General features: G+C 46.0%; 1 protein-coding gene across 2 annotated transcripts in view; it reads right to left on the reverse strand.

Moving 5' to 3' along the window:
• The window catches only part of CRYBG3 (crystallin beta-gamma domain containing 3), a 294639-nt gene that overhangs the window by 30904 nt on the left and 246485 nt on the right, over positions 1 to 17250 (reverse strand). For both annotated transcript variants that reach the window (XM_068270638.1, XM_068270637.1), the window contains 3 exons: positions 13896 to 14022; positions 11721 to 11753; positions 2811 to 2920 (listed from right to left, as the gene is read on the reverse strand). In XM_068270638.1, the coding sequence (XP_068126739.1) occupies positions 2811 to 2920; positions 11721 to 11753; positions 13896 to 14022 (270 nt within the window). The remainder of the gene's footprint in view (positions 1 to 2810; positions 2921 to 11720; positions 11754 to 13895; positions 14023 to 17250) is intronic.

Here is a 17250-nt window from a genome sequence, read left to right on the forward strand (position 1 = left end):
ATGGCTCAAGTGGGTGATATTACAGTTTAACAGTGTGCTGACCATAAAGCTGTTATGAGGTAATGGCCATTTTCAAAATGGAGGACAGAGAATTTCATTGATCACAGTGGACAAATGGGATGTAGGAGAGAAGATAGAGATTTAGGAGTAGACTACACAGGAGGTAAGTATGACCCGTGTATGGTTATTTTGACTTTTTATTTTCAGTTCAGGTTCTAATTAAATACTGTTTATTTAGCTAGAATAGACAGAGGGAAAAATGTAAAAACTGAACTTCATCCCAATCAGTAGCTGATACCCCCTTTCCCATGAGAAATCTTTATCTTTTCCCAAATACAGTGGTGTAAAAAACTATTTGCCCCCTTCCTGATTTCTTATTCTTTTGCATGTTTGTCACACTTAAATGTTTCTGCTCATCAAAAACTGTTAACTATTAGTCAAAGATAACATAATTGAACACAAAATGCAGTTTTAAATGATGGTTTTTATTATTTAGTGAGGAAAAAAACTCAAAACCTACATGGCCCTGTGTGAAAAAGTGATTGCCCCCCTTGTTAAAAAATAACTTAACTGTGGTTTATCACACCTGAGTTCAATTTCTGTAGTCACCCTCAGGCCTGATTACTGCCACACCTGTTTCAATCAAGAAATCACTTAAATAGGAGCTATCTGACACAGAGAAGTAGACCAAAAGCACCTCAAAAGCTAGACATCATGCCAAGATCCAAAGAAATTCAGGAACAAATGAGAACAAAAGTACTGTAATTGAGATCTATCAGTCTGGTAAAGGTTATAAAGCCATTTCTAAAGCTTTGGGACTCCAGCGAACCACAGTGAGAGCCATTATCCACAAATGGCAAAAACATGGAACAGTGATGAACCTTTCCAGGAGTGGCTGGCCAACCAAAATTACCCCAAGAGCGCAGAGAAAACTCATCCGAGAGGCCACGAAAGGCCCCAGGACAACATCTAAAGAACTGCAGGCCTCACTTGCCTCAATTAAGGTCAGTGTTCACAACTCCACCATAAGAAAGAGACTGGGCGAAAATGGCCTGCATGGCAGATATCCAAGGCGCAAACCACTTTTAAGCAAAAAGAACATTAAGGCCCGTCTCAATTTTGCTAAAAAACATCTCAATGATTGCCAAGACTTGTGGGAAAATACCTTGTGGACCGCCGAGACAAAAGTTGAACTTTTTGGAAGATGCGTGTCCTGTTAAATCTGTCGTAGAAGTAACACAGCATTTCAGCAAAAGAACATCATACCAACAGTAAAATATGGTGGTGTTAGTGTGATGGTCTGGGGTTGTTTTGCTGCTTCAGGACCTGGAAGGCTTGCTGTGATAGATGGAACCATGAATTCTACTGTCTACCAAAAAATCCTGAAGCAGAATGTCCGGCCATCTGTTCGTCAACTCAAGCTGAAGCGATCTAGGGTGCTGCAGCAGGACAATGACCCAAAAGACACCAGCAAATCCACCCCTGAATGGCTGAAGAAAAACAAAATGAAGACTTTGGAGTGGCCTAGTCAAAGCCCTGACCTGAATCCTATTGAGATGTTGTGGCATGACCTTAAAGGAATACTTAAGTCATTTAAAAAAAATGACTTTTACTCACCTGGGGCTCCCCTCAGCCCCCTGCAGCTGAACGGTGCCCTCGCCGTGTCCCTCCGATGCGGCTGGTCTCGCCGGCGGCCACTTCCGGTTTGGCCGTCACCGTCCGACAGGCTGTGAACGCGGCTGATTATCCGCATCCCCGGACGCAATAGCGCCTTCTACAATGCTATTGCGTCCGGGGACGCGGACAATCAGCCGCGTTCACAGCCTGTCGGCCGGTGACGGCCAGACCGGAAGTGGCCGCCTGCGAGACCAGCCGCATCAGAGGGACACGGCGAGGGCACCGTTCAGCTGCAGGGGGCTGAGGGGAGCCCCAGGTGAGTAAAAGTCATTTTTTTTAAATGACTTAAGTATTCCTTTAAAAAGGCAGTTCATGCTAGAGAACCCTCAAATAAAGCTGAATTACATCAATTCTGCAAAGATGAGTGGGCCAAAATTCCTCCAGAGCGCTGTAAAAGACTTGTTGCAAGTTATCGCAAATGCTTGATTGCAGTTATTGCTGCGAAGGGTGGCCCAACCAGTTATTAGGTTCAGGGGGCAATTTCTTTTTCACACAGGGCCATGTAGGTTTGGAGTTATTTTTCTCACTAAATAATAAAAACCATCATTTAAAACTGCATTTTGTGTTCAATTATGTTATCTTTAACTAATGGTTAACGTTTTTTGATGAGCAGAAACATTTAAGTGTGACAAACATGCAAAAGAATAAGAAATCAGGAAGGGGGCAAATAGTTTTTCACACCACTGTATATCTTCAGGGGGGCTGTTTGGCTGACATTGTAGTGAAACCCCTCCCACAGTGTGATGTCATGTCCATGGTCCTGACAGTTTGCTGTCTGTAAACCTCATTGCATTGTGGGAAATAACGGCTTTTTCCAGCTGCCAAGCAAGCAGTATTTCCCTCTGTGCATAGAACTCTCAGGCCAGTTTCACATTAGAAACCAGCATTATAGGTGCGGTCCTAATGGATGATCGCATTGCACTGTAATAGAAATAGCCTTTGGAGATTACTGCGGCAATGCGCGGTTATCTCACTTCTGGCTGTAAGCCAAACTATAAATAAGGCTCTCTAGCGTTCACTTCCTGTGGCGGAAATACAAAGTGCACGGAAGTCCCACCACCACCACGGATGCCCACCCACCACCATCTCAGGGGCTATTGTAACACCCATGACTATGATATTACTGATCTTACCATCCTCTTAAGACCTTGAAGGACTTGGGCATGAAGGAGGGGAACTCTGACACCCGCTGTGTGAGGTCCAGGCTCTCTCCTTGGAAGTTCACTTGTTCATAAGCTTTTATCTGTGAAAATAAAATACACATCCTTGTAATTGTAACACAACTCTGGGACGCAGCTAATCCAGCTACATGCAGCCTAACATGAATGGTGTGATCATTATGAGACCAGGTGATCTTCTTTATGTACAGCCGTAATCAATGTGAAGCCCTGCTCCGAGCACCACTGTCCCCCTAGATCTGGGGAAACGCCACTGCTAAATATGTTTCTGTCCATAAGCTTGATGATCACTGAATGTGAAATGATTCCTAAAATTCCTGCTCAGCAGTCCGCTGGGAACTTTCTGTTTCACAGGCAGTTTGTGTTACAGGCTGAGGCTGTAGCCTTCTTAAAGTGAACCGAGCACAATTTTTGGCACCCATGGCATCTCAATAGCACCTTAAAAATGTGTATTAACAATGTAGCTCATCACTAAAGATTACATTCTTCCTCTTCTTTTAAATGTTTGTTAGTGGCTCTACTGCCATCTATAGAAAGAGCAGCCAGATAAGGAATGAGAAAACAAAAGCTTTCATTAGCAGAGGGGGATGGGGGATAGGACATTGTTCTTCAAACAATTTAGAGAAGTCACCCTTGATTACATTCACACCTTCCCCTAGATAAATAAGGGCAGAGGCAAGGGTAGGGGGGGGGGGGGGGGGGAATAGCAGCTCCTACAGCTATTAGAAACCAGAATGAACTGCAGAAAAAGAAAGCTGCTTGGATCACTTTAAAAGTGAGAAGAATATGTAGAAGCATCGTTGGCGCTGTTGAAAACGAACAATAGTGTAAACGATCGTGTACACAATTGCCGCAAAACCCTCAAATGTCAATGAGGATCGGAAACATTTCTCAGTGATTTAATCCAGCATGGCAGTCGTTCAAAAAGGAACGATCGTCGCAGATAGTGTGTGCCGTGAAAAACATAGTGTAAACCCCCCTGGTGGTAATCCCGAGCTGAGCTTGGCCTGAGTCACAGAAGCTGAAAGCGGCAAGCCCAAGCTCAGCTCGGGCTGGCTGATACCGCTGCTCCAGTTTGATTCCTGGGTCCCGCGTGCAATCAGCTGTCTGATCCCCCCATCTGGACCCCAAACTGCTACACAGGACAGAAGGTAAACAGAGAGAAATGCTGCCTGCATGCATGTATATAGAAAGTTTAGCCTGTGTCTAATTCCTCATTTGTCTCTAATTACAAGTTGTAATTTGATCTCTCCCCTGTGTCACCTGACTGACATGGCAGAGATGGCAGATAAACGCATTTGAAAGCACAGGATGTTAACAATATAGCCATTTGGCTCCCAACTGCTTTTGAGCTAAGTGCTTCTGCCTTACACTTACCGACTTTTGCCTGCATTTTGACTATTTTCTGCCGGCCGCCTGCACTGACCTCAGCCTGGGTTTTGACTACTCTCTGCCTACCGCTTGCATTGACCTCTGCCTGGGTTTTGACTACTCTCTGCCTGCCGCCTGCATTGACCTCTGCCTGGGTTTTGACTACTCGCTGCCTGCCGCTTGCATTGACCTCTGCCTGGATTTTGACTACTCTCTGCCTGCTGCCTAAGACTGATAGCAAAGGGAAAAAAGTCAGAAAGAAATCACACTTCTACTGCCCCGATTGTGATGTCGCCCTCTGTGCCATTCTGTTTCAAAATATACCTCACGCAGGAGGTGTATTAGGTATATATGTACATCCGGTATAGTCTGGTACCTTATTTGTACAGTTTCACTATTTATTTATAAATGTAATTATTTCAACTCTTGTTGTTTATACCTGTACCTGTTCACCCCCCAGCGTGATAGGCAGTCTCCATATACTTCACACTGAATCTCTGTCTCTCCTATAGGCCAGCTCAGCGATATGTTTTCTTTACATTTTCCAGGTGTGTTTCATGCTAAAGAATGTGTTTTCTTTTTTCATCTCACTGAAGCTCAGTTATGATAATGACTGTCAAGCAGGAAACTTGAAATACTGGATATAAAACAAATTCTAGATAAAGCGCAGTATCAGCTGAATATCTTACTGTATGTCTTTCTGGCTAGTTTCTGTCTAAATTTACGATTAGACTGTACCAGATGTACCGCAGCGTATCTGATAGAAGTCATTTTAAGGGTATGTTCACACCTCGAAAAGACCTGCAGCACAAAGTGGTACATGAGATACGACGATAATATCTTATCTTTCTATCTATGTAAAGCGCATCCAAACTGCTGCAGTTCACAAGAACGCTGACCGAGGTGTGAACCTCAACAAGCGACGACACGCAAAGACAATTTGTCCATTGCTTGTGATTTCTAAATACTGTAGTACTAAGGTAGCCATATGTCTAGCGATTCTGATTCAATCGATAAAGCAATCGACTTTCGACCGACTTCAGTATAGTTGACTGAAAGTCGATGAACTACTGCCCCACACACTACAAGCAATATCTTATGCGATTCACCTTTTCTAGTCAATTTGACCGATGTTGTGTCTCCATGCTCTGAATGCAAAAATCGATTCAGAGTCAATAGAATGACATGTGAACAGTAACCGATTCCTGTGCAATCAGCCAATATCTTTTACCCTGCTGGACTGGCTAAGCAGGTCGATTCGACATGAAATCAGCCACTGTTCATCGATTAAGCGCACTGTAACACACTCAATTCCCTCTCGATTACGGTATATAAAATGATCAAATCAAATGGTTGATTGTACAGCCAAATCACTAGATCTATGGCCACCTTTGCTGAAAGGGAGTGAATTACTAATGAGAAGTACAGTGCTCAGTATTATGGCTTAAAGTGAACCTCCAGATTAAAAATCTACTCAGCAGCACTCAAAAGGCTTGGTGTTTCTTTAACACTTTCACGGCATCAGAACTTTGTTTTTCTTACCCAAGCCACATTTTTAGCTGCACAGAAGCTAAGCTCCGCCTCATTAAAGTGCCTGGGTATTTTCCCCCTGATGCTGTGCAAAGCATGAAGCGATTTCTGATGTTGTTATTCATGTTGCCTAGCAATTGGGAGGGGTGATCAGCACACAGGACAGTTGGAACTGGGTCTCATGCTCCCTGTCACCTTCTTTCAACCAAAAAGATGGCTGCCCCAATGAAATCACAAACATTTGCCAGTTTTTTTAAACAGGGTGGGTAAGAGATTATATTACCTATCTATTTTAATGAACATAACTAATGTAACTTAAAGACAAAATGTGTAGGCTGAAGTTCCTCTTTAAGGTGGCAGATGGTCACCAGATTCCACCAACAAGATAGATCCACTCTGACAGAAAACCTGATCAGAAGGGATCCATTACTGCCACACACTGCAAATATATTTTTAATAAATCCTCACAGCTTTGCAGGGCCGACTTGCAGGCCCCGAGGTCTTGCCAATCCGACTGGCAGGCCCTCAGCTCCACTGGGCCCAGTGTCAGCAGCGAAGTGCACTAACCTGCCCGCTGTTGCGCTCCTACCAGGGCCTTTCTCCATCTGCATAAGCAGCCTGTGTATGCCGCAAGGTCATTGGGAACAGACGCGCAGGCAGGGATGGAGAGTAATAGAATCCCTACAGTTATACTGGGAGACTCATCTAATTGGATGTAAGGCTAGTGGCATGGCCATGCAGTGTATCAGGCCAACATGTTTCGCTGTGTAATCGGCTTCATCAGGGGGCCAGGTTCATCTTTGAAGGCACTTTTGGCCTTTTTACAGCATTTTGCATCAAACTGGTTTCTTTAATTTTTAGTATAACTACATAAGCACTGGCAAGTAAATGGACAAACTCATAAAAAAAAAAAAAAAGAATAATTTAGTATTTTTGCACAAGTATGGCCTATTTTTGATATCTATCTATCTATCTATCTATCTATCTATCTATCTATCTATCTATCTATCTACCTACCTAATGTGATTTAGTGTAATTCTGGGGGGTACCCAATGCTTAAAGGAAACACAAGGTGAAAATACACTGATGAGATAAACAATTGTATCTATGCTCCTTCTCCTAAAAATGACTTTTTGACTGTGCAAGCAGTTATCACCCTTTAGTGAATCGAGACCATAGTGCCCAATGACACCTTCACTGAAGTATGCCAGAGCTAAAATCTATGAAGTATTGACCCCTTTAATTTGTTTCCTGCTCTCAGAAACCATTTTCTGCCAGGAAAGTGGGTTATGGCTGTAATTCCTTAGCAGTGAGGATTACGCTACAGTCCGACCCGATCCGGACAGAAATTGTCACTTGCATACTTGATTTTTAACTCTTTCAGGTAGAGAACTAAAAAAAAAGGAACAAGCTTAGTTATCTGTGTGGTTGGCACTGTACATAAACATGTGGGAGGTGTACTCATTTTTGGTGCATATACAGTGGGTTGCAAAAGTATTCGGCCCCCTTGAAGTTTTCCACATTATGTCATATTACTGCCACAAACATGCATCAATTTTATTGGGATTCCACGTGAAAGACCAACACAAAGGGCTCTATTCATAAAAAATTTGTGGCGAAAAAACTCCTGGAGGGAAAATACCGCAGTGGTATTTTAGACTTCTGGGTGGCCATTCATAAAAATGTTGCCACTGCGATGCAAGTGCGGAGATCTCCCGCTGAAGGCTGGCGGTAAGCTGTCGGAAGGCATGCGTAAACACTTACGCCGGCAGAGTCCCTCCGTGTGCTGCTCTCTCTGGGAGGTCTGTCCCATTCACTTGTATGTAATCCGCAGGCTTCGAGAAAGCGGTATTTCCCGTCCACATACCGCTTCCTCTAATCTTTATGAATGGCCATTTTGTTACTTTGTTCTAGATAAATCTAGAAAAACACTGCAGAAGGCGGAAATTTCTCGCTCTGCTGGGGGATTGTAGATTTTCATGCGGGAATAGCTTTTATGAATGCCCACTTTGCTAAATGGTCGGGAAAGTCCGCTGTTTTGAGCGGAAAACTTGCGGTAACGTTTTATGAATAGAGCCCAAAGTGGTGTACACATGAGAAGTGAAACAAAAATTATACACGATTCCAAACATTTTTTACAAATAAATAACTGCAAAGTGGTGTGTGCATAATTATTCGGCCCCCTTTGATCTGAGTGCAGTCAGTTGCCTATAGACATTGCCTGATGAGTGCTAATGACTAAATAGAGTGCACCTGTGTGTAATCTAATGTCAGTACATATACAGCTGCTGCTCTGTGAGGGCCTCAGAGGTTGTCTAAGAGAATATTGGGAGCAACAACACCGTGAAGTCCAAAGAACACACAAGACAGGTCAGGGATCAAGTTATTGAGAAAGTTAAAGCAGGCTTAGGCTACAAAAAGATTTCCAAAGCCTTGCACATCCCACGGAGCACTGTTCAAGCGATCATTCAGAAATGGAAGGAGTATGGCACAACTGTAAACCTACCAAGACAAGGCAATCCACCTAAACTCACAGGCCGAACAAGGAGAGCGCTGATCATAAATGCAGTCAAGAGGACCATGGTGACTCTGGACGAGCTGCAGAGATCTACAGCTCAGGTGGGGGACTCTGTCCATAGGACAACTATTAGTCATGCACTGTACAAAGTTGGCCTTTATGGAAGAGTGGCAAGAAGAAAGGCATTGTTAACAGAAAGCATAAGAAGTCCTGTTTGCAGTTTACCACAAGCCATGTGGGGGACACAGCAACCATGTGGAAGAAGGTGCTCTGGTCAGATGAGACCAAAATGGAACTTTTTGGCCAAAATGCAAAACGCTATGTGTGCCGGAAAACTAACACTGCACATCACTCAGAACACACCATCCCCACTGTCAAATATGGTGGTGGCAGCATCATGCTCTGGGGGTGCTTCTCTTCAGCAGGGACAGGGAAGCTGGTCAGAGTTGATGGGAAGATGGATGGAGCCAAATACAGGGCAAACTTGAAAGAAAGCCTCTTGGAGTCTGCAAAAGACTTAAGACTTGGGCGGAGGTTCACCTTCCAGCAGGACAATGACCCTAACCATAAAGCCGGGGCAACAATGGAATGGTTTAAAACAAAACATATCTATGTGTTAGAATGACCCAGTCAAAGTCCAGATCTAAATCCAATTGAGAATCTGTGGCAACATCTGAAAACTGCTGTTCACAAACGCTGTCCATCTAATCTGACTGAGCTGGAGCTGTTTTGCAAAGAAGAATGGGCAAGGATTTCAGTCTCTAGATGTGCAAAGCTGGTAGAGACATACCCGAAAAGACTGGCAGCTGTAATTGCAGCAAAAGGTGGTTCTACAAAGTATTGACTCAGGGGGCCAAATAATTACGCACACCCCACTTTGCAGTTATTTATTTGTAAAAAATGTTTGGAATCACGTATGCTTTTCGTTCCACTTCTCACGTGTACACCACTTTGTATTGGTCTTTCACGAGGAATTCCAATAAAACTGATTCATGTTTGTGGCAGTAATGTGACAAAATGTGGAAAACTTTAAGGGGGCCAAATACTTTTGCAACCCACTGTATGTGTGTGTGTATATATATATATATTTGTGCTCTGTATATTTTTGACTGCACAGTACAGACACGCATGTCTAAATATAAATAAGTTTAAAATGAGAACAGTATTGCGCATTTATTAACCTTTTAGACAAGTCACGGTGGCTCCTGTTAATGCAGGATGTTTATGAAATATTAATTCTCGCTGCTTATGTTATGCATATTTCATAACCATCACACGCTGAGCACCCGGGGTGGTCACTTCTATATATAATTACCCCACATTCCCCACACACCGTGTTCTGTGCGAGCCATTGTTAGAGAGGATGGCTGAGTGATGAAGAAAGTGCAGAGCTGCTCTCCTCATACACGGCTCTCTCTTCCCACGTTCCCCGCACACCACGTTCTTTCTTCCTCATACACGGCTCTCTCTACCCACGTTCCCACACTGCGTTCTGTGCGAGCCATGAGGGGATGGCTGAGAGATGAGGGAAGCGCAGAATGAGAGCTGCTCCCCTCATACACGGCTCTCTCTTCCCACGTTACCCGCACACCACGTTCTGTGCGAGCCATGAGGGGATGGCTGAGTGATGAGGTAAGTGCGGAGCAAGAGCTGCTCTCCTCTTACACCGCTCTCTACCCACGTTCCCCGCACATTGCATTGCGTGAGAGCTATTGTTATGGTGGCCATACATGGTACAATTTTTTCATACAATCTTACCATTTCTATGTAATATAAGGGAACTGCCTAAATGATCCTTTCAGTATATTCACTTCATTTACCTTTATACTACATAGAAATGGTAAGATTGTATGAAAAAATTGTACCATGTATGGGCACCATTAGAGTGATGGCTGAGTGATGAGGGAAGGAGCGAGAGATGCTCCCCTCATACACGGCTCTCTCTTCCCACGTTCCCCGCACACTGCGTTCTGTGCGAGCCATGAGGGGATGGCTGAGTGATGAGGCAAGTGTGGAGCGAGAGCTGCTCCCCTCATACACGGCTCTCTCTACACACGTTCCCTGCACACCACGTTCTGTGCGAGTCGTTGTTAGAGTGATGGCTGAGTGATGAGGGAAGGAGCGAGAGCTGCTCCCCTCATACACGGCTCTCTCTTCCCACGTTCCCCGCACACTGCGTTCTGTGCGAGCCATGAGGGGATGGCTGAGTGATGAGGCAAGTGTGGAGCGAGAGCTGCTCCCCTCATAAACGGCTCTCTCTACACACGTTCCCCGCACACTGCGTTCTGTGCGAGCCATGAGGGGATGGCTGAGTGATGAGGCAAGTGTGGAGCGAGAGCTGCTCCCCTCATACACGGCTCTCTCTTCCCACGTTCCCCGCACACTGCGTTCTGTGCGAGCCATGAGGGGATGGCTGAGTGATGAGGCAAGTGTGGAGCGAGAGCTGCTCCCCTCATACACGGCTCTCTCTACACACGTTCCCTGCACACCACGTTCTGTGCGAGTCGTTGTTAGAGTGATGGCTGAGTGATGAGGGAAGGAGCGAGAGCTGCTCCCCTCATACACGGCTCTCTCTTCCCACGTTCCCCGCACACTGCGTTCTGTGCGAGCCATGAGGGGATGGCTGAGTGATGAGGCAAGTGTGGAGCGAGAGCTGCTCCCCTCATACACGGCTCTCTCTACACACGTTCCCCGCACACTGCGTTCTGTGCGAGCCATGAGGGGATGGCTGAGTGATGAGGCAAGTGTGGAGCGAGAGCTGCTCCCCTCATACACGGCTCTCTCTACACACGTTCCCCGCACACCACGTTCTGTGCGAGCCATGAGGGGATGGCTGAGAGATGAGGGAAGCGCAGAACAAGAGCTGCTCCCATCATACACGGCTCTCTCTACACACGTTCCCCGCACACCACGTTCTGTGCGAGCCATGAGGGGATGGCTGAGAGATGAGGGAAGCGCAGAACAAGAGCTGCTCCCATCATACACGGCTCTCTCTACACACGTTCCCCGCACACTGCGTTCTGTGCGAGCCATGAGGGGATGGCTGAGTGATGAGGGAAGGAACGAGAGCTGCTCCCCTCATACACGGCTCTCTCTACACACGTTCCCCGCACACTGCGTTCTGTGCGAGCCATGAGGGGATGGCTGAGTGATGAGGGAAGGAACGAGAGCTGCTCCCCTCATACACGGCTCTCTCTTCCCACGTTCCCCGCACACTGCGTTCTGTGCGAGCCATGAGGGGATGGCTGAGTGATGAGGGAAGGAACGAGAGCTGCTCCCCTCATACACGGCTCTCTCTACCCACGTTCCCCGCACACCACGTTCTGTGCGAGCCATGAGGGGATGGCTGAGCAATGAGGGAAGTGGGGAGAGAGAGCTGCTCCCCTCATACACGGCTCTCTCTTCCAAACATTGCCCCTTCGCTGCCAGAAGAAATCAGAACTTACCGCGTGTTTCACTTCGCTCCGTCCAAGCGGCTCCTGAAAACAACACAAAGCCATTAGTTTAGCATATCTGTCAGAAACAAGACTGCACTACTGCGAGCTCAAACACTATAAAAGACTGGAGAAAAGCTCTGGTGCTAAAACCTTCTGAAAAAAACTGTAAAAAGAGAGCCTGAGGTGGGCGCGAAAAAAAAACTAGGCTAACTGATCCGTGGGGCTGAGCAGATCAGGTAGCCGCAAAAACCACCGCTCGCCACCGCTCCTGTGGCCCACTTTCACTTTTGTGACCTCTGGGTCACGACGCTGGAATGAGAGATTCATTCTCTCTCCAAGCGTGCAGGGAGGCGGGGGAGCGGCAGGGGGCGTGGCCAGGGAGAGATAGCTGCCCAATGACAGCTCTGAAGACCCTGAAGGAACGCCCCTGGCGGGGGTTTTGAACAGGGAATCTCTCTCCCCTATGTTTACCTCCGAGATGGCGACAAATAATGTCGCCAATCTTTGGGGGGCTGTAGTATGGTGGGTTCAGAGAGTGGCGGTGTGGGGACACAGAGGCATGTCATGAGGCAGAGAACATACCTCTGTGTCCCATCTGCCCACCTCAGGCTCTCTTTAAAGGACAACTGTAGTGAGAGGTATATGGAGGCTGCCATGTTTATTTCCTTTTAAGCAATACTAGTTGCCTGGCTATCCTGCTGATGATCTGCCTCTAATACTTTTAGCCATAGACCCTGAACAAGCATGCAGCAGATCAGATGTTTTTGACAGATGTCTGACTGGATTAGCTGCATGCTTGTTTCTGGTGTGATTCAGACACTACTGCAGCCAAACAGATCAGCAGGGCTGCCGGGTACTGTTTAAAAGGAATCAAATATTGCATCCATGTATCTTTTGCTTCAGGTTCCCTTTAATGTGGACCTAAAGTGACATGGGTAGTAAGCTTGTGTAGTAGGCGCATTTCCAATGCAGATGGGCAATTAATCATTCTTGCATAGAAACCTAAAGGGAAGCTGAGGTAAGAGGAATATGGAGGCTGCCATATTTATTTCCTCTTAAATAATACCAGTTGCCTGGCAGTGCTGCATAGACCGCAGTGTTAATTGCGGCTGTAGCGGTACCTAGGAGGTAATTTGGGCACTGCAGGGACCTGATAAAAATATTGGGATGGCGGCCGGCACCTGGAGGGCGTATTTAGGGGTGAAGGCTGCACGGACATCAGCAGAGGGGGCAGTTAGGGTTAGGCATGGGGGAAGGGGGTAAGCCATCGGTTGGGGAAGGGGGGGGAGGGTTGGTTAGGCATTGGTTAAAGTACAACTGTAATGAGAGGGATAAGGAGGCTGCCATATTTATTAACTTTTAAACAATACCAGTTGCCTGGCTATCCTGCTGATCCTTGGCCTCTAATACTTTTAGCCATAGATCCTGAAAAAGCATGCAGCAGATCAGGTGTTTCTGACATTATTGTCAGATCTGACAAGATTAGCTGCATGCTTGTTCTTAGTGTTATTCAAACACTACTGCAGCCAAATAGATCAGCAAGGCTGCCAGGCAACTGGTATTGTTTTAAAAAAATATATGGCAGCCTCCATATACCTCTTGTTACATTTGTCCTTTAAAGGGGACAGTTAGAGTTAGGCATCAGTGAGGGGCGGTTAGGCATCAATAGAGTTGGGGCTCGTGTGAGAATAAGGTTAGGATTAGTGTTAAATACTGGTAGATTTTGCGGTGAGGGTGGGGGTTAGGTTGAGAAGGTCAGTTAGAGATAGGCTTTGGTAAAGTGAGATAAAGAGAGGTCAAGTTTGAATAGGGTTAGAATTAGTGTTAAATATTGGCAGATATTGCGGTGGTGGTCGTGGGGGCGTGGTTAGGGTTAGGCTTTTGTTAGGAAGGTTGGTTAGGGTTAGGTTTTGGTAGAGGGATTGCTCATGTTAGAACAGGGTTAGGTTTAGGGATAGTAAGATATCAGTAAAATTTACCAATATTTTAGTATCAGAATGACCACTGCCCAATAGTAGATTATTGGTAATTATACCGATATCCTACTACCGGCTGTTCCAGTGCCAAAATTACCGGGAGTATTTAGGTATTGCGGTGAACCGTGAAGTCAATGATTTAAAACAATTCCAGTTCTAACTAACTCACAATAACATATTTCCCCTAGTGCAGAAAACAGACACTCACCAGCAGAACTGGCCGGATGGACATGATGGTATTGCTTCTTCCTCCCCAGTCCAGATACGTCTTGTATCTTCCTTTCTCCAGTATGTACTGCTCGCCACAGTAGTGCTTCTGCTGATAGGCCACCCACCTAAACACAAGGGGATGCCGGTGAGAAACAGAGTATCTACATATTGCAAGTAACTAGATATTTACAATTATAGGGAGGTAAAAAAAAAAGCACAGAATACATTTTTATGGCCTCTAGTTTCACTACAACAGCCTGTTACAGTGTCAGTTTGAAGTTGTCCCCTCCATACATTTCCTCATTAATCTTCAGACACCATCCCACCCAAGAGACCCTCTTGTCCTCTAGCTTGGTCACCTCCTACCACTCCTGCATCCAAGACTTCTCACGAGCCTCACCTCACCTTTGGAACTCTCTCCCACAGCCTGTCTGTCATGCTCCGAGCCTGGAAACCTTCTAATGTTCACCTTTTCAGACAAGCCAATAATTTGCTGTAGGTCGCAATGGAAGCTCACTGCCTTATCCACTAACTCCTGTGTCTTCTTCCCTAATGTCTCGGACCTACCATGCTCTAAGCTGTAAGGGCTGGGCCCTCCTCCTGTGGTATCTTTTTTTGCTGTAATTTATCATATGAACGTTACCAAAATTAGTCTCAGCCCAGACAAGATAAAGAACATTTATATAACGCTTTTCTCCTGGCAGACTCAAAGCGCTTGAGCTGTAGCCACTGTTGTTTAATTCCCCCTCTTTTGTGTCTAATCACAAGTTGTAATTTGATCTCTCAGCTGTGTCACCTGACTGCCATGGAAGAGATGGCAGATAAGCTCATTTGAAAGCACAGGATGTTAACACTATGGGCTTGATTCACTAAACCGTGCTGATTCATAGCACGGCCGTGCTAGCGTTTTTGCACGCAATCGCGAATTTCCAAAAACGCAGGCAAAAACGCTAGCGCGCCCGTGCTATGAGTCAGCACTATGTCTGCTTCCATGAATCAGGAAGTAGAAACCTTGCAGAATTATTGCAGACTTTATATCAGCTGTGACAGAAATGTTTTATGTTTAAAGATTAATAAGCTGTTGCGTATCTTTTAGAGTAGAGATGAGTTCTGAGTTCAGGTCCACTTTAACCAGCACACTATCCAGCCACACATCAACTATTCATGTATTTGTACTCTTGTTACTTGATATCCGAATTGTACAGTGTTTTGAACTTCTCATATATATTTGTACCCCGATATCTGTTTTGTATTATGTACAGGGCTACAGAAGATGTTGGCGCTATATAAATAAAAAATAATATTGCAGCACACCAGAACAGCCAATCAGAAAGCAGTTTTCAGAAGCGGAGCTCTGTCAGTATAATGAAGGTCACTTCCTGGTTAGCGCTGCTGGTCGCTGTCACCTTGGCAGAGTCTGGTCTCAGTCTGTCAGTATAATGAAGGTCACTTCCTGGTTAGCGCTGCTGGTCGCTGTGACCTTGGCAGAGTCTGGTCTCAGTCTGTCAGTATAATGAAGGTCACTTCCTGGTTAGCGCTGCTGGTCGCTGTGACCGTGGCAGAGTCTGGTCTCAGTCTGTCAGTATAATGAAGGTCACTTCCTGGTTAGCGCTGCTGGTCGCTGTGACCGTGGCAGAGTCTGGTCTCAGTCTGTCAGTATAATGAAGGTCACTTCCTGGTTAGCGCTGCTGGTCGCTGTCACCTTGGCAGAGTCTGGTCTCAGTCTGTCAGTATAATGAAGGTCACTTCCTGGTTAGCGCTGCTGGTCGCTGTGACCTTGGCAGAGTCTGGTCTCAGTCTGTCAGTATAATGAAGGTCACTTCCTGGTTAGCGCTGCTGGTCGCTGTGACCGTGGCAGAGTCTGGTCTCAGTCTGTCAGACGTCGCCGGTACTCACTTGTGAGATCTGTACCGGGTTTACTAAACATTTGTTTAATTGTGTCACAGTTCCCCAGTTTTATCTCTCTGTACATCTTGGTTTCTTATTAAGATACCTCCGCTTTATGGGCACTGATTAGCCAAGCATCATTAATAGGAAATACACTATAAAGCTTAATGACATGAAGTAGTAGTTTTCCATCAGCTGGGAATTACAATTTCTAGCACTATAGGGCTTTAGCAGCTCGGAATAGCGACAAAATGACTCTGTAAATATTGTTATTCCCTCTAATTGAAGGCGAAATTCACTTACTTGGTGAACTTTTAATATTAACTTACTTTTTTTAATCAGGTCCTGATGCTGCTGTTTGAGTTTCTCAGACCTCTCTTAATGCCAGCGGTCAGAGGGTGGCCAAGGCAATGAAGTAAAAAGAAACTTACAAAGGGCGACGGGATGGAGTGATGTCACAGAGAACAGAAGCCTGTCGTGTCCGATTCTTTTTTCAACTTTTTTATTTCTAGCACATTAGGAACATTTTACACTCCTGGGGCTTGATTCACTAACCGGCGCTAAGTGTTAGCGCCGGTGTGAAAAGCCCTTTTTGGCCGCTAGTGTGCGCAAACCTACTTTGGCCTCGATTCATAAAAGTGCCTGCGAGCGGGGAAAGTGGAGCGGGGAAACACCGCTGTCGGTATTTCCGCCTTCAGGGTGGTAATTCATAAAAATGTTGCCTGTTCTGACAGGCGTGCGGAGATACTCCGCTGTAGGCAGGCGTTAGGCTGTCGGGAGACATGCGGAAGCCGGAGAAGCAGGCGGAATCCCTCCGTGCGGTGTTCTCTCTGCAGCTGCTTGGGAGGTCTGTCCCATTCACTGCAACGGATTCCGCACGCTTCTCGCCACATCAGAGGTAGCGGTAATACCCGTCCGCATACCGCTACCTCTAATCTTTATGAATTGACATTTGTTACTTTTGCTGTGATAATCACCGCGCAAGGCGGTGATTGATCACTCTGCTCGTGGATGTCGGCTTTTCATGCGGAAAAAGCCTTTATGAATACATATTTTGCTGTGTGGTCGGTAAAGCGAGCGGCTTTCTGCATTTCCTCATGCGGAAATGCTTTATGAATCGAGGCCTTTGCGTGCGGCCCCATGCACTGCGTGCGCAGCGCAGGTGCGCCGGTATTAGTGCGCGGTGCAACATTAACGTTGCACCCGCTGGCCCTTAAAAGTCACACCCGATGCAACGAAAATGACGCATCGGGTGCCCTCGAAGTGGAGCATCATAGCGCTGCTTAACGGGCACCCGATGCATCATTTTTGTCGCATCGGGTGTGACTTTTAAGGACCAGTGAGCGGGATTATTTCAACTGTGTGGGCGCAAACCACCTAACGCTGTGGTTTGCGCACACTAACACTTAGGGCACACTAACCGGCTTAGCGCCGGTTAGTGAATAAAGCCCCTGGTAGCCATCACC

Source organism: Hyperolius riggenbachi, chromosome 2 (assembly GCF_040937935.1).
Source record: "Hyperolius riggenbachi isolate aHypRig1 chromosome 2, aHypRig1.pri, whole genome shotgun sequence".
NCBI lineage: Eukaryota > Metazoa > Chordata > Amphibia > Anura > Hyperoliidae > Hyperolius > Hyperolius riggenbachi.